Below are 27,917 nucleotides of genomic sequence, written 5' to 3'. Positions count from 1 at the left end.
AGTATTGTTTTAAAATGTATTAAATTTTTATTGTTTTCAATCTGTTACTTAAAATATTTAAATTAAACATTGGTGAAAAAATGTTTAATATTGCTATTAAATTATAATTTATTAAATGTATATGAAAAAGTATTTTCTGTATGTCTTGTTATTTAGATAAAAATATTAATATATGTAAGGGAAATTACTGTATAAAAGAAATTAGAGAAGTAAGGGAATCCTCCTTACACCACAGCCTTTCAATCAATATAAGAGCTTCATGAATCAGCACTAAAAACTAGTAAACATTTGGGGAAAAATCAACAGAAAACTATTTTTATTTAAAAATAAATTTACTAGACAGGATAAGTACATTTTACAACTTAATAAATATACTTAAATGTATCATTAACTACTTATACACCCTCAGGATATGTATAAAACATCAAAGTACAATTAAAATGCTAATGTAAAGTATTATATCTGATAATAAAACTCTAAAACTGCATTAAAAAATTTAAAGTAACATTAATTTATAATAAAATAATAATAATAACATACTTTACAAACATGATGTCTATTTTTATTTAAAAAATTACTTTTATACTTTTTTCACAGTTAACAATAATAAATTCTATTAATGAAACTGGCAGCAAATAAATAAAAAATTAACTATAAATAGCTTAGATAAATTTTTTATAATAAATGTGTTACAATTATAGGAAATACCTAGTGATATATTTATTGATTAAATACATTAATAAATATAGTACTAATTTTAATAACAAACCCTATACTTAATGTCATGCAATACTTTACTTATTTGTACCCTTTTAATGTCCAGGAAAAGACACATTACAAAACAATTCTTAAGTAATTAAAATAATTATCTCTTTAAAAACTTATTTCACAAGTGAAATTACTATACTAATGTTTGTTATTTGGTTTACTATAGCTTTGTTCTTTTATAATATCATGTACATTTTCCAAGTAATTGTCATATTTTGATTAAAATACATAATGGTAAACTAAATACTAAAAACTATTTAGCTAATGCTAATCATCTTTACTACAATATAAGTAATGTATACAAAAATAATCCCAAAGAATTTATATCACAATTTATATTATTCTTCGTCGTAAATTAATTTGATGATGTATGCAATTAACTCTGCAAAATAAAAAACAAAAATACATAAACAAAGATATAAATAAGTTTAGGTTACAACTATCAACAGAATGTAAAATTATTTATTTTTTTATTAATAACTGTCAAAAGCATCAAAAATAAAATATAAACAGAACTCCCTAAGGTAAATCTGTCGTCCACCTATCTTAATTTATATGTTGAAGTTATCATCAACAGTGCATTAGAAGATAAAAGAATCAATGTGGAAGGAAGAAAAATAAATTTTATAAGGCTTGATGGTTTTGTAGGAGATAAAACATAGGATTTAACAGATGATATTAAAATTAGGAAATATGATAAGAATATGGAACAACATTGAACATCACGAAAACAAAAGTAATAAGGATAGGAGATCATAACTCAATATATGTCTGCACTAAATAAAGAAGTAAAATGGTAGTTATTTAGGTACCATTTTAATAGAAAATTCCAAAAGTAATAAGAAATATATAAATAAGACCGGCAAGTAGCTAAAGAAATTTCCAACAGAAAAAAAAATGATACAATTAAATGGAATTAAAGTTGAAGAATCATCTTGTAAAGTATAAATGTGACATTAAGGAAAAAAGAAACAGAAAGGCTGGAGGCACTTGAAATGTGAGCATGAATTTCATTGTAAGAGATTATATGTGTAGCAGTTGTACTCTCTTGCACGACAATGCCCCGGCTCACATGGCAACAGTTTTAACACATTATTACACCACAAATCAAATCACCGTCTTATCCCACCCCACCCTATTCACCTGACTTGGCTTCAGTAGACTATTTTCTATTCCTGAAACTCAAGTTGAAGATGAAAGGCCACTTTTTCGACGACATTCTGGCAATCCAAAGGGCTTGAACTGAGGATTTGAGGGCAGTCCCACAAAGTGATTTCTCCAAAGCGTTTGATGAGTTCTAGTAGCACTGCAACAGTTGTATAATTAGAGAAGAGTTCTATGTACAGGCCTGTTGTGAGTAAATGTGTAATCTGTATTTTTATTTAATTTAGTTCGAGAACTTTTCAGACATACTGTGTATGTAAATAATTTTTTCTATTATTTTATTTGTATATTTGTACTCTGGTATAAACTATTTTTAATCTTTCTTTCACATTCTTTTTTCACAATTTCCATTAAGCCATTAAATATTGCTATTTGTTTTATTTCATATATTTCTTTTTTGAGTTTTTTTATTGTTTATTGTTTAATGAATTGCACTAAATATCATGTTTTTATAAATATCAGTTTTTGTGACCGTGGGTGGTTAGAATCTAAACGTATTTTTATTTATTTTTTCTAATTTTTACGGGCATCGACTGCTAAGGTCATTAGCCCTCGTCACATTCTTTAAAAGAAAATATTATCTCCATCAGGATCGTCATATGTAAAGGTGTAAAGGGCCCTTACATTTTATTTAAAAACACAAACTTGACAATAAACATTAAGACATAAAAGACAAGGACAATTACAAACACTTACACTGGGGGTGTAAAGGCCCCAATATTAAAATTTGAGATAAGGTTCTCAAAATACCATGAAATTAAAATTTCAACTTATCAATACCATTTCTTTCTTTATATATATATATTTAAAACTACCGCTTAGAGATTCTTTTATCACAGCTTTAAACTTTCATTTTATAGACTTTTAAGAAGTCCACTGGCGTGTAAAAATGCAACTATATTTTCTTCATTTCCATTATCCACATCAGCACTAATATTATTTCTAAGACGGAACCTCTTTCTGAGGTCCTCATATATGGTAAACTCTTCTATTAGATGCTTGATTGTCAGTGTTTTATTACAAACACCGCACATTGGTCTCACTTCACCGGTTAACATATATAAATTTGTTAATCGTGTGTGACCGATTCTAAGTCTGGTCACCGCTACTTGTTCACTTGTCCAACAAGTGCACTTAAAGAATCGGAACATATTAACACTCTCTCTTCGCAATAGTGTTCAGTGTAGCGAAGAGCTTGCTGAATTGCAGTGAGTTCTGCCGTGTAGACACTGGCCACATCTGGCAGTTTCCAAAAGTGGGCTTCTCCATTTACACATATTGAGCATCCAACACCATGTTCGGTTTTAGGACCGTCAGTATAAATTCTGATATGTTCTTCGTAACTACTGACGGTTGCCAAAAATTCTTGTTGGATGATCACTGCTGGTTTCTTTTTTATTTCTCCTTGAGAGAGATCCAAACTTGTATTTACCGCTGGCAAGAGCCATGGCGGTATTTCTCTAGTAGAAATTGCTAGTGTCTCTGGTATAGCAATTTCGTATTTTCTTCTTAATTCGTGGTACCCAATTCCGGCAGGTCTGGAATAGGTAGCACGATGTTCATATACCGCAGCCATAGGATGATTCGTAAACAATTTATTATTTATATGAGCAGGCAAAGCCCATTCATTTGCTGCATATCTTAACAAAAGGATCTCTCTTCTATAATGTAGTGGCATTATTCCGGCTTCAGATATCAGACTAGCTGCCGGACTTGTGCGGAAAGCGCCTGTTGCATATCTTATTCCGCTATTATGAACTACGTCTAACTTTCTTAAGTGCGACTTTCTAGCGGATGAATATACGATACATCCGTAGTCTAGTTTAGATTGAACCAATGCTTTATACAATCTCAATAATGTCTCTTTGTCTGAGCTCCAATTTAAGTTCGATAAACATTTTATAATGTTTAGGGCTCTTTTGCATCTATCACTCAAGTCCTGTATATGTAATCCCCATGTAAGGGATTTATCAAATACTAGTCCTAAATATCTTACGCTGTCTTTATATTGTATTGGATTATCATCCATTGTCAACGCAGGAATTTGATGAGGAATTTTCTTCCTACAAAAGTGTACACAGCTCCTTTTCCTAATGAGAATTGGAATCCGTTATTCCTTGCAACTTCATTTAGAGCATTGATCGCTCGTTGCAATTTGTACCTCACCATAGCAGTCTTGTTGCTGGCATACATAATTGCCAGATCATCAACATAGACGCTTTTGCTGATTTCTGCTGGAATTGCTAATATCAATTTATTAATGGCAATGGTAAACAAGGTACCGCTCAACGGCGAACCCTGCGGTATGCCATTTTCCAAGATTCTTTCACATGAATATTCATTGTTGACGCGTACTTGTAAGGTACGGTCATTCATATAGTTGCTGAGCAGTATAGGCAGATTGCCACGAATGCCCCATTCATGTATCTGGAGCATTATTCCATGATGCCAGGTCATATCGAAAGCCTTCTGAAGATCAAAGAAGACTCCAACACAATGTTTCCTTTTAATGAAGCTGTTATATATAACGTCCTCAAAGCTGATCATTTGATCAGTGGTAGAATGGTATTGCCGACAACGTGCTTGATACGGTAATATTAGGTTTTCTTTTTCCAAAACCCAGACGAGTCGATTATTAATCATTTTTTCAAATATTTTTCCCATAGCACACGTTAAAGAAATAGGACGGTAGCTATTGGGATCTGTTAAATTTTTATTTTTCTTTGGTACTGGAACAACATGAGCTTTTTTCCACTGCTGCGGGTACGTTCCATCCCGCCATATTTGATTATAAAGTACTAATAATCTGCGTTTTGCAGTGGTATTCAGCTGCCTGATCATATTATAATGGATTTCATCCGGACCAGCAGCTGTGTTACCTGATTTTTCCAACGCTTTCACGAATTCTTCCATTTTAAATGGTACATTATATGAGTAATTAAACTCAGTTCTAAAATTTAGTAGACCTTCGAGTTCTTCTTTTTTGGTTCGAAAACCTTCCTCGTAGTTGGCCGTTTTGCTGGCCTTCTCGAAGTGATTGGACAATAGCTCTGCTATTTCGTTTGGAGTATCCTTAATTCCATGTTCATCTTGTAGGCTAGTTATGGGAGCAAAATCATTACGCCCACAAATCGCCTTCACTTTCCTCCAAACATCTGATGCAGTAGTAGTTTTGTCAATGGATGACACGTATTGCTGCCAGGATCGTTTTTTCGAGTCTATCATAAGACGTTTTACATACGCGCTGTATTTCTTAAAGGCAACAACATGTTCTATGCTACGACGCTTCTTAAAGGCGTTATACGCCCTTTTCTTTCTTTTTATAGCTTCACTTATTTCATCGTTCCACTATGGAACGGGTTTCTTCGTAAGTTTCCCAGATGTTTTGGGAATATATCTCGATGCCGACTCAATTATTGCATTTGTTATGGCGTCGACATCGTCTCCGATAACTCCAGTTGTTTCTGGGAGTATCGTTCTAGCTGTGCCTGCCTTTTCAAATAACCATCTTTTAGAGATGGGATATATTGTTCTTCCAACATCAGTTACAATTTGCACCGGGAAATGATCGCTTCCATGCAGATCGTCTATGACATGGAAGCTGTACCTCGGTGTTATCGATCCGCTTATAAGTGCAAGATCTATACAGGACGTCGATCCATCTCTGGCATTGAAAAAGGTTCCTGATCCGTCGTTTAAAATAATAAATTCTGAATTCATCAGGTACCCTTCCAGTTCTCTTCCACGGGGATCTACTCGATCCGATCCCCAAAGAGAATTATGAGCGTTAAAGTCACCCACCAGTAAAACAGGTGGGGGAAGCTCGGAAATTAGTCTTGCTATGTCATCCTTATTCCAATCAAAATTCGGCAAGTATAAGCTGCAAACAGTGGTCTGAAGCGGACGCTTCATTCTAACGGCGACCGCCTGTAGGTTTGTGTTTAGAACAACCGCTTCGGTGGTAGCTCTAGTCGATGTTAATATAGCTACTCCACCTCTAACTCTTACATTTGGCGGTTGATCTCGCCGAAATATATCGAATCCTTTTAATTTAAAATTTTCATTTCGGCGGAAATGCGTTCTTGCAGACATATACAAATCGGGTCTACATCATGTACCAAGCGTTGGAGCTCATGGATGTTTGAAAAACATCCATTGATGTTCCATTACACAATCGACTCGCTAATTTTTAATTAAATTGTTGTCTGGGTTTGCCTTTCGGCCATCCTTTTTTTCTTTTCTTCTCCATCCTACGAACAGCATCGTGTTCGCGGAGAAGGTCGTCGCCTGTAAGGCTTCCGGTCTCCGTCAGCCGAAACGGCTGGTTCTAAACGAGGGTGTTTACGTGAACACGTTTAGTAGTTCAGTTTCCATGTACAAATAATCCCTTCTGTAGTAAGGCTAGCAGCCGGGGTACACCCCCACTCCAGGGCTACCAACCCTGGAGGTCCGTTCCAGTACTCCGGTGGAACCGGCATATGTCCTGGCAGAGAGCGGATGCGCAGTCTCTGCACTGACTCCAGGCCCTTACACACCGAGGCATTCAGGGCTCCCATGCACCGAACATGGGCACCTTAACTACATGCTTGCCATTGCGGGGGGCATGTGGACAACGAAAGGTCTCCGTTACACCTGCAAATAACTTCGACCGTGGCCGCCACATCGCCAGCTCTAAAGGTGGTATCATTCCATTTCCACAATCTGTAAGAATTTCCTATCTGCAGGTGGCCGTGAAATCCAGACCTCTTATTCGGCCTGCAGATGAAAATCGGCCGAAAAAAAGTATATCCGAGAAACAATACTCGGAACCCCGTTAGCCAGCTATATGTAATGTACGTGAGTACAGCTGTTGCCGCCCTGGACGTGGAACATAGATGTTGTGTTCCGGACGTGGGGATTATCTATCTCAGGGCGCTAAACGTTTTTTTTTTTTTTTTTTTTTATTATGGGCATCGACTCCTAAGGTCATTAGCTCTCGTCACAATCTTTAAAAGAAACTACTATCACCATCTGGATCTTCATATGTAAGGGTGTAAAGGGCCCTTACATTTTATTTAAAAGCACAAACTACACAAAACATTTAAGACATAAAGACAAGGACAATCACAAACACTTATGGGGAGTAAAGGGCCCCAATATTAAAATTTGAGATAGGTTCTCAAAAGAACATTAAATTAAAATTAAAATTAAGTGTATTATTATTTGTTATGGGTTTTCTATAAACTGATATTTCTATTTTATTGTTTATATTTATTTTGGTTTCAAAACGAAAAAATGTACTTTTCTATAATTTTTTATTTTGTATATAAATTTTAAATTTTTATTGTAATTGTTAAGTTTATTTAATATTATCAAAAATGTTTGTTATTTATGGTTGGATTATACATGACTAAAAATATCATCTGGATATCGTATCCACAGTAATATCTGGTAAGTATTTAATATGACATGAACTATCTTATTTTCAAAAGCTTGTTACATTTCTTAGACATAATGGAGATATAGGTGATCCCATTGGTAAGCCTTCTAATTGTAAAACAATTATTCTCATATTCAAAGTAATCTTGAAGACAAATACTTCTTACAACAGTGATAATGCATTGGTGTATTCTAGGATTTGATATAATCATTTTTTTTTATTTCTATTGTACTGTCAATTGATGTATTAGGGTACATGTTAGTGGTATCATAACATGTTATAATATATATAAATATATATATAAGAAATACAATATTTTTTTCAGCCTCTGCAAAGCACAGAATTAGAGAAATACTCTTACCTTTCCTTTTTTAATTTATCATAACATTTTCAGGCCTAAGCCCATCTTCAGTGATATATTTTTTTAAATCTTTAGACTGTTTATATTTACACATTTACAAGACTCGTTCTTGACTGCATTTATTGCTTAAAAAATTGGTAGTTTTTGAAGCTTAATAAATTTCAGAATATAAAAAACTTAGTAATTTCAACCACATTGTCACCAAAAGTATCAAGATATCACTATAATTGTGGTTTGAACTTTACTTGCAATGTTGTATAATGTAGGTATTCAAAAAAAGTGTGACACATGTTATGCAATGTGTAAGAAAGGTAATTAATTTTGTGAAGACAAACCATAATAACCTTTTCGTAATATTCAAAGCATATTTTTACATCAGGACACATTACTTAGGTGCTGCTAACAGTTATTAGTTGGGTTTTGCTTGACATCATGACTGCAAAATTATTTATCGATCCAATTGTCAGTATCATTCTAACTTTGATGCTATCTTAGTATTTTAATTGTTCATGTTTTTTGAGACAGTAAAAATATGCTACATTCAGCAATACATCCTAAGAAATATTGTTATTACTAATAGAAACCTATAGTTTTTAAACCAAGTTGTTTTTATTTTATATCAACATCAAATAACTGCAAAAAATCACAATATGCTCAAAAACAACCCAGTAATTATCTAAAAAATTACCAACTCATTTCTGATATTTTTTTTGAATTTATATTTTTTTAATAGTATGAGGGGTGTATTTTTTCAACCTCCGATCTTGCATCTAAGTAAACAAGAGATAGGTAAGAGCCAAGTCTGCATGTCATAGAATTAAGCCCCCCCCCCCCCAATCCACACCACAACCTCTGCCAATGCCAGCTCCATTGCATCAGTCTGAGCCAAACAACAGGCAATTGAATATGTCCACTATGATCGATGCTCTGCCAAGTGTGAGTTGCAAAGTGTGATACGTTTTCTGCAAGCAGAAGGATGTAGTGTTGCTGAAATCCATTGCAAAATGAGCCTAGTGTATGGTGAAAACTTTATGAGGGATGGTAGTGTACAGGAATGGTGGAGGAAATTTAAAGAAGGGTAAATGGACATCCATGACGAAGGTGGGCAAGGATGCAAGTTTGTCACTACTGTATACCTGGTTGAGCATGTTGATAATTTTATCGCAACAAATAGGTTTACAATAAGTGAACTTTCTGCAAAAATCCCAGAAATTCCAAGATCTTCTCTGTACACAATTGTAACTAATGACCAGGATACAGGAAACTGTGTGTACATTGGGTCCCAAAAACAATGAGTGACTATCAGAAAATGCAGCAAATGGTGTCAGCATTAATGTTTCTCATAAATTACAATAGTGACTTCCCCCTCATTATTAGAACTAATGGTTTTCACCTCTTTCAAGAATTGAAGACATGGTTGGTCAGACAATACTTGGCCACCAATGAAGAACTTCAGGAGGCTGTCAAGATGTACCTTACCTCACTGGTGGTAAACTTCTTTGAAGAGAGCATCAGAAAGCTAGTGTCATGATATGACAAATGCCTCATTCATTTTGGCAATTATATAGAAAAATAAATTAGATACTACTCAACTGTTAGTAATAAAATAATTTTGTTATGTCATTGTGTCTTTTTTTTTGTCACTTTTTTTTTTTTTTTTGTTATGTGACTGTGCCGATTGGAGGTTGGAAAAAAACAGACCTCATTTTTTGTTGCCAATAACATGATTGTTTTTGCAACTTGTTATCATAATTTGTTACAGTGTAGCAAAATTATTTAATTTGCAACAAAATTAGACAATTTTATTTTATTTGAAATTGTTAAATATTATATACACCTTTGTAAACTCTTATCTAAAAAATAATATTATAACATGGTTAAAAAGAAAGAAAAAATTAGTCACTTATTTATGAAAAATATTATGTTGTACCAAACCAGAAAACATGGGTTACACAGCATAATACTTCAGTTTATTTGAAAGGAACTTATTATATTTCAATATCTGAAGTAATTAAACTATTTGTAATTAATAAATTATAAATTACCTAATGATCTGTAAGGTTTTCAAAATCTGTTTATTTGAGATTAAGTTAAAAGATTTCCTTTGCCTGAACCAAGAACAACTTTGTTAATGAATTATTAAATTACAGCTACTAATCAGTATACACCCAATTTTTTTTTTTTTTTTTTTTTTTTTTTTTTTTATTTAACATAAGTTAAAATACTTAGCAAATAAGATAAATATAATTCAAATATTTAGCAATTAACACCTTTAAAATTATTATTTTATTGAATATAATTTTATTTATTACCTTTGCATACTTGTATTATTAATAAAAAAAATTACTTTTACACAGTAACATGGGTTTCTCTTTTCATTTATAATATTAAACTTCATATAGCTGCTTTTATAATATTTAATTATCAATTTCAGAAAAAAATTAAGTTACAATTAATAGTTTAACAAGAAATCTACATTTTAAAATGTTAAAATATTTATATTAATGTCTGAATTCAATGATGAATAGTTTTGAGTTTCCCAAACCATCATAAAATGCCTTAGCAACTCAAAATTATCCATTAGATGTAGTTCTCATTTTTTTTTTAATTCTTTTTTTTATATTAAACCTCATCTATTTATTATAAAAATCATATTGATTATTATCTAATTGTTGTTATTAGTAAAAGTAAATAATTTATAAAAACTACTTACGTAATGATCAACAATCGCAGAAGAGGCCGTCATATTGACTCCGCAAGTTCCATCACCTCTGAACACTCGATAATACCCCTAAATCACAATCAGTAATTCTATTTAAAAAACTATTTCATCACACTTTTTTTAAAGATCAAACGTCAGAGAAGAATCAAGTATAATATTAAAACAGAAAACAATTACAAATTTAAATAGTTTTCCAATCATCAAATAAGATGTGAAGGAGAACTAATATTTTAAGTTAATTAATAAATATTAGCTATTTTTTTTTTAAATTGAATAATTTAACGACCATTAAAAAAACTTGAAAATTTGACATTAAAAAAAAATTGTTTTAAAAACATATGCAATTTGAACCCTTTATCCTTTTGGACAGATCCACTTATTCCATCAGCAAATAATAAATAAATTCAACAAACAAAAACATTTATGCTTACATAGGTAAGCACTTTATTTCACAATTCTTTAACAAGCAATATGCAAAAAAATACTGGGCAGTGATCATAAACATTTGTTAAATTATTTCATTCCAGCTTAATACTTAATGCTTTCTTTAAAGTAAAAAGGACTAGTAGTAGATAATAACAATTTTAAAATTCTAAGGAAGAAAACATTTAATTTTATGAACAGATAATAAAGTTAATGGCTGTTATTAACAGTAATAAATAAAAAATAAAAAAAAAATTAAAATTAATCATGAATTTAAAAAATAAAATAAAGAATGTTACAGAACAAATTAAATAAAAAAGTTTAAATTTACTGAGAAACAACAACAAATAGCCATGAAAGAGCAAAAAAAATTTTTGAAAGCAACAAAGAATAAAGGCCGACAAAATCAATATGTAATTGTAAGGATCCCTCTCTAGTGAAATGAAAAAATAAACAGAAAATTATAATATAATTCATTATTCTAATGACTTATTTAGAAAAAGAACGTATTTATAAGGCAATCATAAAATTAAAAACAAAAATATTTTTTAATAGATAAACAGTGATTAAGATATATATAAAGAGAAAAAAATCCGGTAGAAGTAATAAAGATTCTCTTCTGAACTAATGAAAGCCACAAGGTAAAAGTTAATGAAATTTCAGAATAAAACATTAATGATTAAGAAAGCACAATATTTCAAAACAAATTACAATTCAAATGAACCAAATTTATTGAAAACAATGAATTTAGTAACAGAAATCTGATCATTTCAAGTAATATCAGCAAGGGAGACAAAACTAGTTTCACACAAGGAAACAGTTTTCGAGTCTAATATCACTAACAACTTCCACACACACCAGAAGTTAAAAAAATGAAAAAAATTAGGTATAACTAGCAAAGAAATAAGCAGAATAACTAGGAGAAAGTGCTTGTTCTTTAATTAATGATCTATTTTCTCTCCTACAGTAAAACTATTTAATCTGAACAAACTTTCTGCATTTATTTAACGCCATGTATAAAACCATATTAACAGAATAATGGTGTTTGCAATTAAAACTGACAGATGAAGGTGCTACTAACAACACAGCTCTTTGATCTCAGGAACGGTTGACCTGAGACTGTACAAGATTACACTTCGTTTATATTAATATATATCATTCTCATTTATCTTTTGAAGTAATACCTTACAGCGGTTCCGGAAGCAAAACAGAAAAGAGAGAGAGCTCTTTGATCAGGGGAGTTAAATTATTACACAGTTCACTTCCGTAGTTTGATTTCTAGAATCATCTTGCTACTAATGACACAATTCAACCAATACAAACTCAACTGGTTGATACCAGTCAAACTATAATTCAATAAATCAATCAGAACTGAAAGATCAGTTTCAGCTACATACTAGAAAAAGTGGATTAAATAAAAATACAGAATCAGTGAATCCCAAGTTACAAAACAGTATACTCCCACTGCGACACTTCCATTAGTTTGAAAATTACATTGTTACAAGAATATTTTTTGATCCAATCAAACAATACTAACATAAACAATTCCATCAGTGACACCACCATTAAAAAAACACATCTTTTTAATAGCATGCCTTTTTATAAATCAAACCAATTTGTTATTGCATTTCATTAAACATATCAAGATCTTCATACTTATGCAATAATAATGATTGACTATAACATCATGCTTATACAGTGGGAAATAGACAACTATTAAATATAGTAAGTCAAATTCACATAAACATAAAAAAATTGAAAAAATGAAATGAATTTCAGGTACATTTTACTTTGGCAGTTAATGTCAAGATGACAGAAAGATTAACACTTGTCTCCTGTCCAAGAGATCAACAGTTTGAGTCAAGACCAAACCAGTTATATTTTTAAAGCTAATGACAGTGTTTCCTAGCCAGCACTTTTTTTTAAGATCTATAAAATAATAGAATTAACCAAACCATATTCTGACCTGGTGATCAACATATATAGTTAGCTACACATATATTCACTACAAGGACAAAGAACATAGCCACCTACATAAACGATTCAACAATGATATATGACTGTCAAGAATACTACATTTACATATATCAATTAATTACAAACAACATCATTTGATTCTCAAATTATTGGCATGAAATAATAAGCTTGTTAATAATGGCCCTTCCTTAACTCCAAGTTTCAATCAAAATAGGAAAGTCATACTATTCTTGGACAATGTAAAATCCACCCAACTTTAGCTTAAAAAATGTAAAACTTATATTTCTTCCCAAAAATAATACTGCAGTATGTCAACCGCTTGATCAAGGAATCATTCAGAATTTTAAATACCAGTAAAAAATATGTTGTTAAGGTACTTATTGTCAACAATGAAAGTTTTGGATGCTGATGAGCTTTCTAAAAGCATTAGTGTGTTAGATACAGTTTTGTGGATTAATATTGCTATAAAGCAGGTTACTACTTAAATAGTACAGTAACTTATTGGAAAAAATATATGCCAGGACTTAGTGCAAACTAAAGCAGACAGCTATTTTAAACCACCTACGTATAAATAAATTGTATATGTTCGTATTTGGTTTTTACATTACTTTTTATATATTAATATTCTTGTATACTGTAGCTTCTATTTAATTAATATTTTTATAGCTTATTTTGTTTTTATTCCAGTTTAGTATAGTATAGTAATTTTATTCTCTTACTCTACTGGTCAATTACATTAGTACAGTATTCTTTTTTTATTCAAATATAAACATAGAAGACAGTGTTTTTATCTTCCGAAAAACTTGAATTTTACAAAGTAGTTTTAATTAGCAACTGGCTTTTTTAAAAATTTAAATCACATGAAAAAAAAACACAATACTGTTGTTCTAATCAAAGTTTTTTTTCTGTACAATACTCGAACATAATACTGTATTTTTTCTGAATAGCGGATGCCTCTAAATAATGGACAGATTTTTGTTCCCGAGCCATGTCCGATATAGGGGAAGTTTTTCTGTATATTACTGTATACTCTAAATTGTCTTTTCACTTTCTTTATTAATTTTTCTACATAAAAATTTTAAAGTAACAAAGAATAAACTAAATTCATGCTTCACTTAAGTAGTGGAACTTGCCTTCATCTGATTTTTGCTCCTGCTATAATGAATTCTCAAGTTACTGTAATTTAGTTACTGACAAAGTTGTTTATCAACTTTGCCTTTTCTTAAGAAAGACTTCTTAGCAAACTTAGTTCAATAAATATTACCTAATGAATAAAGTAAATCCATCAAAATATGGTCCCTTATTGCATAACGTTATCTCTAAAATTTACTTTCAAAACATATATGTAAGATATAAGGAATGCCATATAATAATATAACACAGCAAAACGAATAAAATAAAAATAACAACCATTTTTTAACAAGAATATTTTTTCTATCAAATATGTTCAATACCCATACTGAGGGAAAAAGGAGCAGCTACTTCATACACACCCATTGGATATAAAAACCAGTGTACACAGCAAAATTCCTTACTACCTAAACAATTAAAAAACTCATGATTCGAATAGATATAAATGATTCCCCAGGAGTAATAATCACCAAGAATGTGTACATTACATATCACATCAAACCATCTGCCTGCATAAGGCATTATCAAATTGGTAGGCAAAATTATTAACAATAATATAGTAGAATTAACCGCTAGGTATTGCTTCAGAGGAAGAGATCTTCGTAGCGAGTGAAAATCCCATTCCTGACTGGGATTTGGACCTGGGATCTCCAGATGAAAGACTGAGATGCTACCACTTGTCCTATAGAACCAAAATTAACTACATTTGTATATGCACAGGACCATGAACATATGGATACTATTTTCCTACACTAACTTGATATTCAATTTTTCTTACTTTAATATTCATCAAAGCAAGAGAATGTTCATTGTGTTTCTTGTAATCTACTTTAGATTCTTAATTAAACTAATCCCACATATAGTGGTAAGATCTTATTCACAAGAACATTATACTTTTTTAATTATGTAATAAGTTTAATAATCTTGTCTGATTATTAATAGTATTTTTTACAGAGTCTAATATGAATTCTGGACAGCTCTAACTGAAAGAATTACAATCAAAATGCAGTTGTTTATCTACATGCTGCACAATATTATGTGGATAAGTTTTCCTTAAAGAATCTGATCTGTTCTCAAATTGGCAACATTTGGAAGAAATTAACATTTAATTCTACTTATATTTGAGCCAGTTGATACCAAATCAATGATTACTTCATAGAGCTCTGAGCAGGATGGATGCTCACCACATCTTTTAACATTTAAAGAGCATATTTAAACAATCCTTTGTATGAAATGTTTTTGTATAATTTTATAGTTCCCCTATGGATGGATAGATGTATTTTCTCCTCATTTTACTTTCTTTTTCATCTTTCATCCCAGAAATGATTTATGAATTTTGGCTAATCATCCACTGGATGTTTTAAGTTTGTAGTGCTTATTTTTCCTTAATATTTTGTGGTCTAGAAGGATCAATTCTCTTCTAACCTATTTTCAATAATTTGTCCTATCTGGTAACTATATAAAATACTTAATCTAGATGCAAAGGGATATTAGATAGAACCAGGCCTCTTAATTCCTTCTAAATGCATACACACTTGCAAACAATTTAATCTAAACAACTGTATTCATTATTAAAAACAAACACAATTTATAATAGTTAGTTTTTTTTTAAATTAGAAATGATCTATTTATTTTATTAATCCACTTGATTACTATTTATTAAACTTTCCAACATAAACATGTTATAAGCTTGTTATTTACAAGTTTAGTGTGGTAATTCACAAAAACACTCAACAGATTATTTTTTGAGGATTTTTTGCTCCTTATTTTGAAAAGCACACATCTTGAAATAATGTAGAAAAGATCGTGAAATAAACTACGTAATGTTTCCTGTACCCACTTCCCTCACAAAAATAAATTCCTCAATAAAAAAAGGATAAAACTAAATTAAAATTTTTATGTACATTAAAAAGCGCCTTCACATCTCTTTAGTATAAACCAAATCATAATTACTTCTCAACCCAAACAAGACAGTAAAGACTGAAGATCAAGAAAATGTTTCAACACACTCATGATTTTTATTATTCTATAAGTAAAATGAGGTGAGGTTAACAAATAAAGGCCAATATGTTATAAATAGCAATTAGCAACACCAATTAGTTTGTGCATACACATTAGCTTTAAGTGATCAGTTGGTCATGAAACTAACAAATTGGCATTGGTTCATCATCGATTGCCTTTGGGAGAGAGTGTAATAAAATAAGTGTGGTAATAACAAATCCCACTAGTGGTGAAATTCAATCACTGATTAGATTTCCAAACCCAAGAGGACATAGTGATGCTGAAATTAATTGTCAGTTATGTGAAACATATAGGCCTTCTGAAATGACTGAAGGAAAAAAGTGGCAGTAGTGTCGAGTTTACAGAAGGCCGTTCAAATGTTCACGATGAACAGAATAGTGGCAGGCCTAGTGTCCAGGCTGATGATCTCATTGTACGTATGCATGCAAAAGCGAGAGAGAATTGTCACTTTACGATTAGCAATCTTTCTCTAGAATTTCCAGAAGTTTCAAAGATAAAATGTTGAAAATCATGACTGAACTCCAGGTTATCACTAACTGTGTGCACAATGAGTGCCAAAAATGTTGACAAGTGCTCACAGAGACCAAAGAATGGCATCTGCATGTGCTTTTCTCAATCTATTTAACAACAAGGCAGACAAATATTTTCCCCATAACGTCACTGTTGATGAATCGTGGATTTTGTACTTCAATGCTGAGACAAAATAACAATCCATGTAATAGCGTCATTCTGGTTCATCTAAACCAAAAAATTCAAACAAGCCCAATCTCGATGGAAAATCATGAAATTTGATTTATTTCAAGGGAGCTGAAACATTCATCCCATCACAAGTCTATTGTGAAACACTTTCCAAACTAAATTGTGCCATTAAAAACCGATGACAGGGGAATGCTGAGATCAGGAGTTGTTCTTTTCCACAATAATGCACATTCACAACTACAGTCCTTCATCGCTCTTACAATCCTGATCTCACCTAAGTGTCAAAAAGTATCTTCCTACACTCAAACACTGGACTGCAGCTCAATAATTTGAGGTAAGTGAAGGATTGAAAATCTTAATGAAAAAGGGCTTCAAACTCTGGCGGCGTAATTTTATACAGTGGATTTGAAGAAGCTTGTTTGATGATATTTAGGACAAAATGGTGATTATGTAGAAAAATATGTAATTATTTTAAACAATTAATACATTTTTCGTTTTGTCAACTGTTCTCATTTTGATGCTAATCAGCCCTTACCTTTGAACCATGCCTCATATAATAGAAATAGACAAATAATAATAAACAATTCTACGTTTTATTATCCTTTTATCTGATTTTTATAATTTAGAAGTCTTATTAGTAACAGATTTTTAAAAGGTAAGAGACCACATGATAAGTCTACTGTTAAAGTAACAAGATTTCTTAATTTAGATTTATGATAAGAATTTTATGAAGTACTACTATAAAAAAAAAATATGAGATATAAGAGTAAACTAATGAATTTATTTTTTTAATTTTAATAAATTTATTGAATAATTAATTGAAATGCAATTGATTATTAAAGATATTGGACAAATATTTTCTCTACTGAGATTTTAATACCACACAACAAACAGCTACAATCATCCAGTCTCAAGCAGAATTCATGAGAATGCGTCATTAACTTCAATATAATTAATAAAGTGTACTGATAACCTGTACATTCAAATTCAGTTAAAAGTTACTATATCAAAAACTGAATTTATATTTGAATCTGGAGTATCATAAAATAGTACAATATGATAATGATAAACATTTACCCAATCAATGGATAAAAAGCAACAAAAAACTGCTAAAGCTAGCAATTAACTATTTATGTAATAAATAAGATTATAAATATGCCACTGGTTAATTAAGAGTTAACAAAAATTTATTTATTTACACATGTTGCTGTAGATGCTATCTTACAGTGGAAAAGGCAGTGGCTGCCCTTTCTTCTTTCTGGATGAGAGATGAATTTTTACAACATCAAAAACTCCCAAATTCGATAAGTTTCTACCTCAGAAACTTCCAAATTAAAAGCAATGTAACTCTTCTACAAAGGTCAGTAGAGATATATTCACTGTAACACCATTATCTATTTATTTAAACCTCTAATGTAAATTATTTTTTTATACACATGAAAAATGAGAGGTTAAAGTGAATGAAATGGAATATTTTTCAATGATTGGATTCCACAAAGAGGGTACCACACAGATTTGCATGATCCATTCTATTCAGTGACTTCAGCGTTATAGCAGGTTAATCACATCCAATTCACGTTAAACTGATTTTATGTATTTTTTGGTTACATAAATGAAGTACGGTTAGGTGTCATAATACAAATTTTTTATTAATTTTCCTTTTTTTTATTAATAACCAATCCTTGAAGGAGTATAAGTATGAAAACATTGTTTCAATAAATAATAAAATTATAATGATATTTTTTTTTAAATAATATTTTTTTACAGAAAATTGTTCTCATAATTGTATGCTCCTAACATGTATGTGAAACAGGAAGAACAGATATAGAAATAGAAAGAAATCAAATACACAAGAAAAGGAAACTCATAATTAATAAAAATGGAACACAAGAACAATTATTAATTTGGGGAAATATATCTTAAAAACATTGAAAAAAGATTTAATAATAATTGTGATGATCCTAAAGAATGTTAATATTGAATACATTAATACATAAATAATTGTAGAAATAATCATAAATAAAAATAAAGACAAATAGAGAGCGAAATAATTTCTATCAGAAATATTTTTATATAATAAATTTAATAATTTTCATGAAAAATTAGTGAAAAAAGTAAGAGAATCAATCACATTTTATTAATATAAATGTGAGATATTAAAAATAAACAAACACAGAAAATATATAACAAAATCTTGAGAAAAATAAATGGAGAAAGTAACTGACCTAAACGCATATATGCATGTGATCTGTTTCAGAGACAAACACAGTCATCCCTCAGATTTATGAGAACTGGCGTGAATGCAATAACAATTTGTACATCCACTATACACAGGACATATTTAAAATATGGTAAGAAAGGAAAATAAATAATAACATAAAACAAAAATAATGTTCAGATCCGGCAAGATGTATAATTTTTAAACTGAATTTTTGAATGTCCGAGATACTTATGTACTTTGAGAATACTGTGTGGAGTTCAATAATTGAACTATCTTAGGTATTATCTATCAACCACCAATTATTTAACTCTTATTTAATTTGAGAGCAATTATCATGATCAAATGATCAATACAAACGCTGAACTCTATGTAAGCTTAGAGATTATTGTGAGGCAGTACAATGTAAATAAAAAAATAAATAACATACAGAGAACATAAAACGTATACTCACAATAACCATTATTATGTACAAAACCAATAAATAAGAAAATTGTATGATGGGCAGTATAGCTGCCCATCATAATAAAACTTCATCAAAAACTTACCTGTCTTTTACAAAATATGTACATACTAAGAGAGACAAAACACTCAGTATATTTAAAATACATTTTACCAGTTCTATAAGCTTGAATTCATAATGCCAAAATGAAAAATCCTTTTAATAATAACCTTTGTTGTAATGATAATTACATTTTTCAGTAAAAAAGGGAAATGTTCAGATAATGGAGTATAAAGTCAAACCTCAAAAAATCTCTTTGTTACAGACATAAAAGGTAAAAGAATTCAGAAATAAAATTATCAAACAGATTATTTCTGTTTGGCTAACCAGTCTCAAATAAATGAAAAATAATGTCACATGATCAAATGTTCATACAAAAATAACATTGATTGTAATTTTCAAAATGAACAAACTTGGCAGTTTTATTTTCACTGCTCAATCAACATGACACTATCATCTAGTTACAAACAATTTTAATATTATAAGGATCAGCAGGTACAAACATGGAAATATTTTATTCTTCATTTAGTTCTAAATTATAACACAGGTTCTATGAATAAATAAAATTATGACTAAATCAAACATAACCCTCCAGTTCCAACCATATAAAAAGGAAACTGTTTGATATTGCTTTATTTACTAAACAAATATCTATATAAAAAGCTGTAGATCAAATACTGCTGCAGGTGAGAATTATAACAAAACAAAATAAAATTTTTGTAATAAATCAGATACAATATATAATATGATTTAATATTCCACAAAAATTATTTTACATTAATAACAAAAGAAAGTTATTGCATAACAATTTTCCATCATAAATACACATCCATTTCAAGAAAACTGCTGTATAATATGTCAGTAGTCTTCCAGGATACAGGAAACCCATCATTATTCAATGAACTCCTTCAAAAAGTAAAACATTTAATTAAGATTTTTAATAAAAATGGCTAAACCTTTTGATAACACGTTGATTCAGAGCTGAAATGCTAATAACTTATTATTAATTGTTTTATAAATTATTAAATTTAATCAACTTTAAACTAAACTACCTTCCTTAAAAACTACTTTTGTGCACATAAATATTTTCTAGTTATTTTGGCTAGATTGCATGGGAATTTAGTAATGATGGCTGGCTAAAACACTTATACTCTGGGATCAAGACTGAGGAAACAAAAACATAACTCAATTACATAATGTACTGTAATCAGTAAGTGTTGTATGTTGCTAAAGTACTTTGGTTTAAATACACAGAGTTCATCTTCAGGTTCTCTAACTGAACAACTGTTAATGATTAACATGAGAAGTAAGTTCAAACAAAATAATATAGTTAAATTAAAAAAATTATGTTTAGAAGAGTACTTTTCTCACTTAGTTTCAACTGATGATATTACATTATGATACATTCAGTTATGAATCTTCACTCCAATATTTAATTGTATTTATAAGTGATTCTATTATTAATAATTTATAGTAATGCATCCCAGCAATAGACAATAATATTTTATTTAATGAAAAAATTATTTTAATCATTATTACTCATCTTACTGCTGTTAATTTTTATCTACTTTTTAAGGTGGTTTAAATAAATGCAAATTAAAGTTGAACAATAATTAAATTAAATATTAATTTCTCTAATCAAGACATCATAATAAATTTTTTCACGGGTATGTAAGGGAAGCAGAGAGATATTGGCATGACTTAATAAATTTATTTACAATATATGTTTATTTAATGTATTTTTTTAATCATTTAATAGAAAATGCTTTATTTATACCAAGAACGAGTTCAAGATTATTTAATTTTTAACTTTTCATTATAAAGTCTAGTTGTTACTTAATACTTAGTATGATGAATTATTTTATTTAATCTAATATTTTATTTCTGCTTTCACATTTACATATGATAATGATTTGAATAGTTGAGACAATAATAATTTGTGACTCAGGTGTTTATCTTTGTGCGAGTGGTGTTTTCGAGTCTGTTGGTCAACGCATGCCATTAACGCAGTTTGTATGTGTATCAAGGCTTGCTTTGTTTATCAGTACACTAAAGTTCATCTGTTACATAGGGGGAGTATTAATATTAATTTATTAAAGATTACTTTAATAGCATTTACCTATAACTGGGCTTTCAGCGGCATTGTGATCAACACAACTGGACTGCTTAATTTAGGAAAAAGAATGAATTTTTTATTAACAAATAATTTTATTTTTGTTTATAGATTAAATATCTGATCCTTTCTAAACAGGAGAAAGAGAGGTGCATAACAATTAGGTGATGTTTATTTATTGGAGCAATGTTTATTTTTTCTTAATAAACTAACGCCTAGTATGTTTGCCATTTTGTTGGACAGTAGATATGATTTAAGGCAGGGGTCAGCAATGCGGCACCTGTGGGTCCCATTGCGCCCTCGATTAGATTTTTGTACACCCACACTATACTACACACTTACTAACCCCAATAACCGTATCGGAATCACATGTATATAAGACAATATAATTATGCAAGTTCAGTGTCAGCAAACCGCAATTAAGGTCATACAGTGACACACTTGCTACTTAGCATGTAAGAATATTCTGGCTTCTGATAAATTTGGTAGTATGTTACTGTATTCTCAGTGCTATGTATTTTGAGTGTTGTTGTTATTGACTGTATTTTACTATTTACATATTATTAGTAACCACATCACACAAGATAGTCATGCTTTTCACTATCAAATACGTATCATACTGGTTAAACAGATTTTATAAATAAGCCATCATGACTAATTATAAAAGAAAAAGAATTTATTGTTTTAATGTTGACCGGGAAGAACAATTTTGTTTTACTGAGTTTAAAGGCAAATGTATCATCTATCTGCTTATTATGTAATAATAGTGTGGTGCCCCAAATAATTTTGAATTTATAATGTGTCCTTACTGACAAAAAGGTTGCCAACCTCTGATTTAAGGTATAAACAATTAATGTTCATATACATTTAAGAATAGTTTTACCTGTCATTTATCCATTTAAAAAAAAATTTTCTGAAGATCAGTATCAAAATGCCTTTAAGTAATTGAATACTGAACTAAGAATTGAAGAATACAGTAAAAATTGTCTTACAAATGTTAAATATTTCAATTGTAAATTCTGAAAAGCTAGACAGTATAAACATGTGTAAATACATTGGGAATATATAAAGAAAACATATAAAATCTAGTACTACTGATTCTAAAAGAACAGTGCACAGAATATTAAATTCATCAATAATTGGATGAATACACAGAAAGTAACATTATTTTCCTAAAAACGTTTCTTTAAACAATATCTTAAAATTAGCATTTAATAGTAAGGAAAATGGATGATAAAATATATCGAACAAAATATAATAGCACTACGTCTTAAATCAGTACCTGTTTATTTCTGACATCTTTTTTATCCTCTTCTGGATAACAATCAAAACCTATCACTTCTTTTCTATTTAACCAAGGCTGTTCAATAATTTCAAAATTACATTCATGTAGTTTCTATAACAAGTAAGAAAAATACAATCTTCTACATGGTTTTTAGTAAAATAATAAGAATATTTCAAATTAATAATTAAAACGTTTAACTATAGGTGTATCAATTACAAACAGAATTGTTTCTCAGTAATCACAAAACACAACCCCACCCGCTGTCAGCTAGTGAAAACAACTGAAAATAATAACTGAATATGCTTTTTTTGCAGCCCACCAATCAGTTGACCAAATAAACAAATAATTGGAATATACAGTCTAGATAAGTAATTTAATAATTAACTAATTATAATAATAATTCATTAATCAATAAACATAACCTGTCCTAGGTTAGATCTAGAATGATGTGTATTCTTACAGTACCTAAAACAAAAAAAATGAACATTTCTTTGAAAACATTCCGATCAGTGAATAATTGCAAAAGTTGGACTTATGTTTTGCTGTAAGTTGTTTAATCATTATTAATAAGTTGTAAAATGGTTTTGACAGTTATTCTAACAACAAAAAAATTTGAAGAAATTTTAGTTTATTCACTGTTTTTTTTTTTGTTTTTTTTTTTCTATAAATAAGATTAGAATATTGAGAAAAGTGACACTGATTTTTTTAAAAAAGTTTTAGAAGGGACAGAACATTCCTAGTAGCATGGTAAAATTTTCTAGTAGCATGCAAATTAATTTGAATACAGGGAATTTTTTGTATATTTCTTCATTATGGCTACACAGCCTGACCACACCTATTCTTATGTTGTCTGTGTAATGTAATATTACATTCTTTGGTTATTTAGCAATTTTCATATTACAAATAGTGTTTTGTCAATGTTTATTTCATTTTTTATTACAAAATCATATTTGCTTATTTTCCGGTCTGTGCATCTTGAATATAAAATAATGGAGATAAATCCAAGAAAGCGTTAGAAAATTGTTCCTCTTTCTCGGCATATCAGTTGACACAACAAATAGCTTCCGAGTGTATTGTTGGACTACAGACAGTGAATGTTATGTTGTTTGTTCTTTAAATTAAAGAAATTGGTTCCTTTTCACCTCTAAGTAAAGGCAAATGTGGCCATAAAAGAAAAACTACTTCAACACAGGATCGATTTTAGTGAGAAAAATTAAACTTGACCCACAATTATCTGCTGTGGAATTAAACTGAAAATTAGCAGCCAGTGGAACAGATTTTTATGTGGCAATTGTTAGACACTGACTTCTTGCAACTAAACAGAAAGCTTATCAGCCAGCTAAATAGCAGCTTTTACCACCAGCAATGTGCAAAAAAAGGCTCTTTCAGGACAAAACACCAGTTAAGTGGAACAAAGAAGACTGGAAAAATGTTACGTTTATGACAAGTCATATTTTTATGTTCAGGCAAAGGGTTCCATACGTTACACAAAAGCATCAGATGAAAATACATCACCAGATCATATCCAACAACCAGTAAAAAATATGCAGAAATAAATATTTAGGGATTGTTTCATATTTGAATGACCTTGTTCATCAGTTTCAGAAGATTACCTGATGGATATATCAAGATTCTGAAAAAAGGGTTTTGAGACAACTTCAAAACAAATTCCCACAAGGCAATGGATTGTTCCAACAAAATTTGGTACCGTGCCACATTACCAAAAAAAATGGAAAATTTTTTGAAGAACAAAACATTAAACTACTCCTGTGGCCAGGCAACTCCCCAGACTTAAAACCAATTGAAAATTTTTGTGCAATAGGCGAAATAAAACTCTCAAAAATGAACTGTACCACAAAAATAGACCTCATTTTAATCTTCATGCGTGAATCTGTTCCACTGGGTGCAGTTATATTTCTTAATAAAAAAAATATTTTTTTTATTTAAAGAAAATTGTTTCATAATGAAGAATTCATCATGTACGTGAAGTGATTAAGAATAAAGGAAAGAGGGCATATTAAGTACTAGATATTCACAAATTGTACAGGTCTATTTCTTTTTAAATAAAGTTAGTTTTTATTAAATAGCATCTGTGTTCAAATGAAAATTATTTAAACACATATTTATCTAAATGTTGAACTGAATGCAGAAAATTCAGGGTTTTTTAATTCACATTTTTTTAAATTAGCACTATTTACTCTGCTTATTAATTCATAAGCGGAGTAATATTGTTTCTGTAAAAAAAATTAATTGTATTTTAAATAAGTTAGTGGGAAGATTTTTTAAAAGTTTGGTAATTTATTAAAGATGATAAAGGAAGCGTAACAAGGCCCTTCTCATAAACTGTAGTAGTGTTCAGTTACATGATAACAGTTTTGTTATCAGGTTTGGCAGAATTGGATTTTGTTATTTTTTAACAAGTGACTATTCTTTTTAGCAAAGATTGCATATTTATAAACGTAAACATAAGGAAAACCAAACATAATTAATTCTCTAAATATGGTCAACATGATTCATATTTGTAGGGCCACGCATTCATATTTTATATCTACCTGATGAGCAAAATTCAATAGTTTTATCCATACAGAAAATTAGAAAAAATTTCAATTCTCCGGTCAATTTCTTTGAATTATTATCATAGAATTTTCAATTCCTTCTAAATAATTATCGCTAAATATAGATACAGTTGTGACATCTGCAAAGAGGTAACAACAAATAGTTCAATATTGTGAGGCATATCATTAATAAACAATAAAAGCAGCAAGGGATCAAACCTACTTCCTTGTGACACTCCGCATTCTACATCCTGAAATGAGGAGCTACTTTTTAAATCTGTTTTCTTATGAAAGGATGAAATTTTAATTATCTGTTAATAATTAGCAAGAGATGAGTTTAGCAAATTAAGCAACTACTCTGATACTATAGTTATTAAGTTTATTCATTAATAAATTTGAGGAACTAAATCAAATATGTTACTAAGATCGCAAAAATTTTAAATTGAATCCTTTTATTATGTACACATGTACAAGTATGATATTTTATAAATTAGCAAATGGCTGGATTGGTTGAAATTTTTTTCCTAAAATTATACCAAAAGGTACACATTGTGGTTTTCAAGAATTGTTAGAAGTGTACTTTCCAAACAATTTAGAAAATAGAAATAGAAATGACATTGGCCTATAATATTGTAGATTAAGTGCTATTCAGAAAAGGAAAAACAACAATAGTAATAAGGTAGCTGGTAAATACTTGTAAGTATTAAGATTAGTAATTAAGTTTGTAAAAGGGAAAGACAATAATAGTACCTGTGACTTCTTTAAAGATTATTGTAGTAATTTGACTAATATCAACTCTTTATTTATTTATTATTTATTAAGCTTTTACGGCCAACATGGGACCACTTAAGTCAATTTTAGTTGGATCTTTTCTGAGAAAAGCGTGTTATTTTACTCTTTCGAGCTGCCCAGTAATTCTTCATCCGTTCAGACCTTGCTTTCTTTTCGTCATCCGTAAACACCCTCTTCGTTGTATTTTGTCGTTTGTCTGTCTTTTTTTTAAATCTAATGCTTTTATCTTTTAGCTTTGTAATTTTTCCAGTTTTATTCTGTAGGTCAGTCAGGGAAATTCCCAATTCTTTCATATCTTTTCTAATTTCTTTGATCCATCCTACTTCTAGCTTTTGGAACCAGAGCAACTCTTTATATTTAAAATAAAAGTAAAATACAAGAAGGAAACTTAAGGAAGTTGTGTTGTTTATTTACCAGAGAGAACATCTCCCTGCCATAAACATTTTCTTGTGTTTCTTCATTAAGGGGGTTCTGAGCATGCTCAGAACCCCTTAGTTAGTTGAAAGTGACAATGTCAAGACAGCTGTTCACGAGTGACTTGATGGACTGGCGGCAGATTTCTTTGACGATGACATACAAAACCTAGTGCCGCAATTTGACAAATGCTTCAACTTAGGAGGTGATTATGCGGAAAAAGAACTTAAAAAATGTAGATTTTAATGCATATATTAACATTAAAATAAATACAATAGATTTGTTATAAAACAAAAACATATTTTACTTTTTGGACGATCCTTGCAATTTTTTAAATAATTCTGGAGTTATCAGACAAAGAATCAAATATTTATTTCTGAATAAAATACTAGGGCAGAATCCCCAAAAAGCATTAATATTCTCCTAATTAATGGTTCATAATCAAAATTTATGTGATTTGTAATCATTATAAAGACAGAATATGACTTACACATAGTGCAGGGTAATGGTACCACTAAGTGTAATGTAACCTTAAATCAAGCTACACAAAATTTTCCTGCAAATCTTTGTTGAAGTAACTCGCTCATCACAAAAATCCCAAACACCTGCTTCAAATTAACACTATACAAACACTAAATCAATGGTTAAACTAATGGAAAGTCCCATGCTGATTTTTCTAATCTTTCTGTACTCAACTTTGATATATATATATACATGCATTAAAGCATATTTCAAAACTGCCAGTTGTGATTTTTATATATCTGTTAATAATCACTCTAGTCCAGCAAAAGAATGTACAAGATCTTTTCAAAAAGTAATTGTTTACACAATTGCGTACAGTTGCGTTATTTCCAATGAATTCAAAGTTAGGGTTGGGTTTTGCTGTTGCTTGGTAAAGGCTTACAAACAGGCTTGGTAAATTTATTACACTGTTTCGTATTGGGCTTGTCATATAAGTATCTGTTTGATTATCTTTGTTTGGTTTAACGCATCCGCTCTCAAGTCCTGGCGTCAGTTTGACGGGCGGTTCTGCCATGTTAATAGTGACCGCGTGTTCATTTCTCGCATTATTTATTGCTGCCTTCATACGCACCCTTTTTTCTTTCGTTCCCATACTAATACATGCACACATCTCTTGTTTTTTACACACACTTTCTCCTGTCCACTGCCTAGGTTTGGTTTCCTCCTCTTTTCATTCACGCCATTTTTTCGGCAGAGTAGATCAGACGTACACCATGTGCAGTCGACTGTGACTTTTCTCTCACAAACTTTGTGATAATACTTTCATCGTATTCACACACATAAACGTCATGGGCATTCTCTCTTGCTCTTCTCATCAGATTTTGTGAATT

General features: G+C 30.2%; 1 protein-coding gene across 6 annotated transcripts in view; it reads right to left on the bottom strand.

Annotated features, from left to right (window-relative positions):
• Nucleotides 1-644: 644 nt before the first annotated feature.
• The window catches only part of LOC142325337 (uncharacterized), a 60,073-nt gene continuing 32,800 nt past the window's right edge, over nucleotides 645-27,917 (bottom strand). For 2 of the 6 annotated variants that reach the window (XM_075366960.1, XM_075366964.1), the window contains 2 exons: nucleotides 22,802-22,915; nucleotides 20,139-20,312 (listed from right to left, as the gene is read on the bottom strand). In XM_075366960.1, coding sequence (XP_075223075.1) covers nucleotides 20,298-20,312; nucleotides 22,802-22,915 — 129 coding nt within the window. In that variant the 3' untranslated portion in view covers nucleotides 20,139-20,297. Of the gene's footprint in view, nucleotides 1,151-10,425; nucleotides 10,504-20,138; nucleotides 20,313-22,801; nucleotides 22,916-27,917 lie in introns of those variants that run through there. The other 4 variants (XM_075366961.1, XM_075366959.1, XM_075366963.1 and 1 more) reach the window with 4 other exon arrangements.

The sequence above is a fragment of the Lycorma delicatula genome, chromosome 5, assembly GCF_047948215.1.
Source record: "Lycorma delicatula isolate Av1 chromosome 5, ASM4794821v1, whole genome shotgun sequence".
NCBI lineage: Eukaryota > Metazoa > Arthropoda > Insecta > Hemiptera > Fulgoridae > Lycorma > Lycorma delicatula.
Note: the sequence above shows the minus strand (reverse complement) of the source record. Positions and strands in the feature narration are given on the sequence as shown.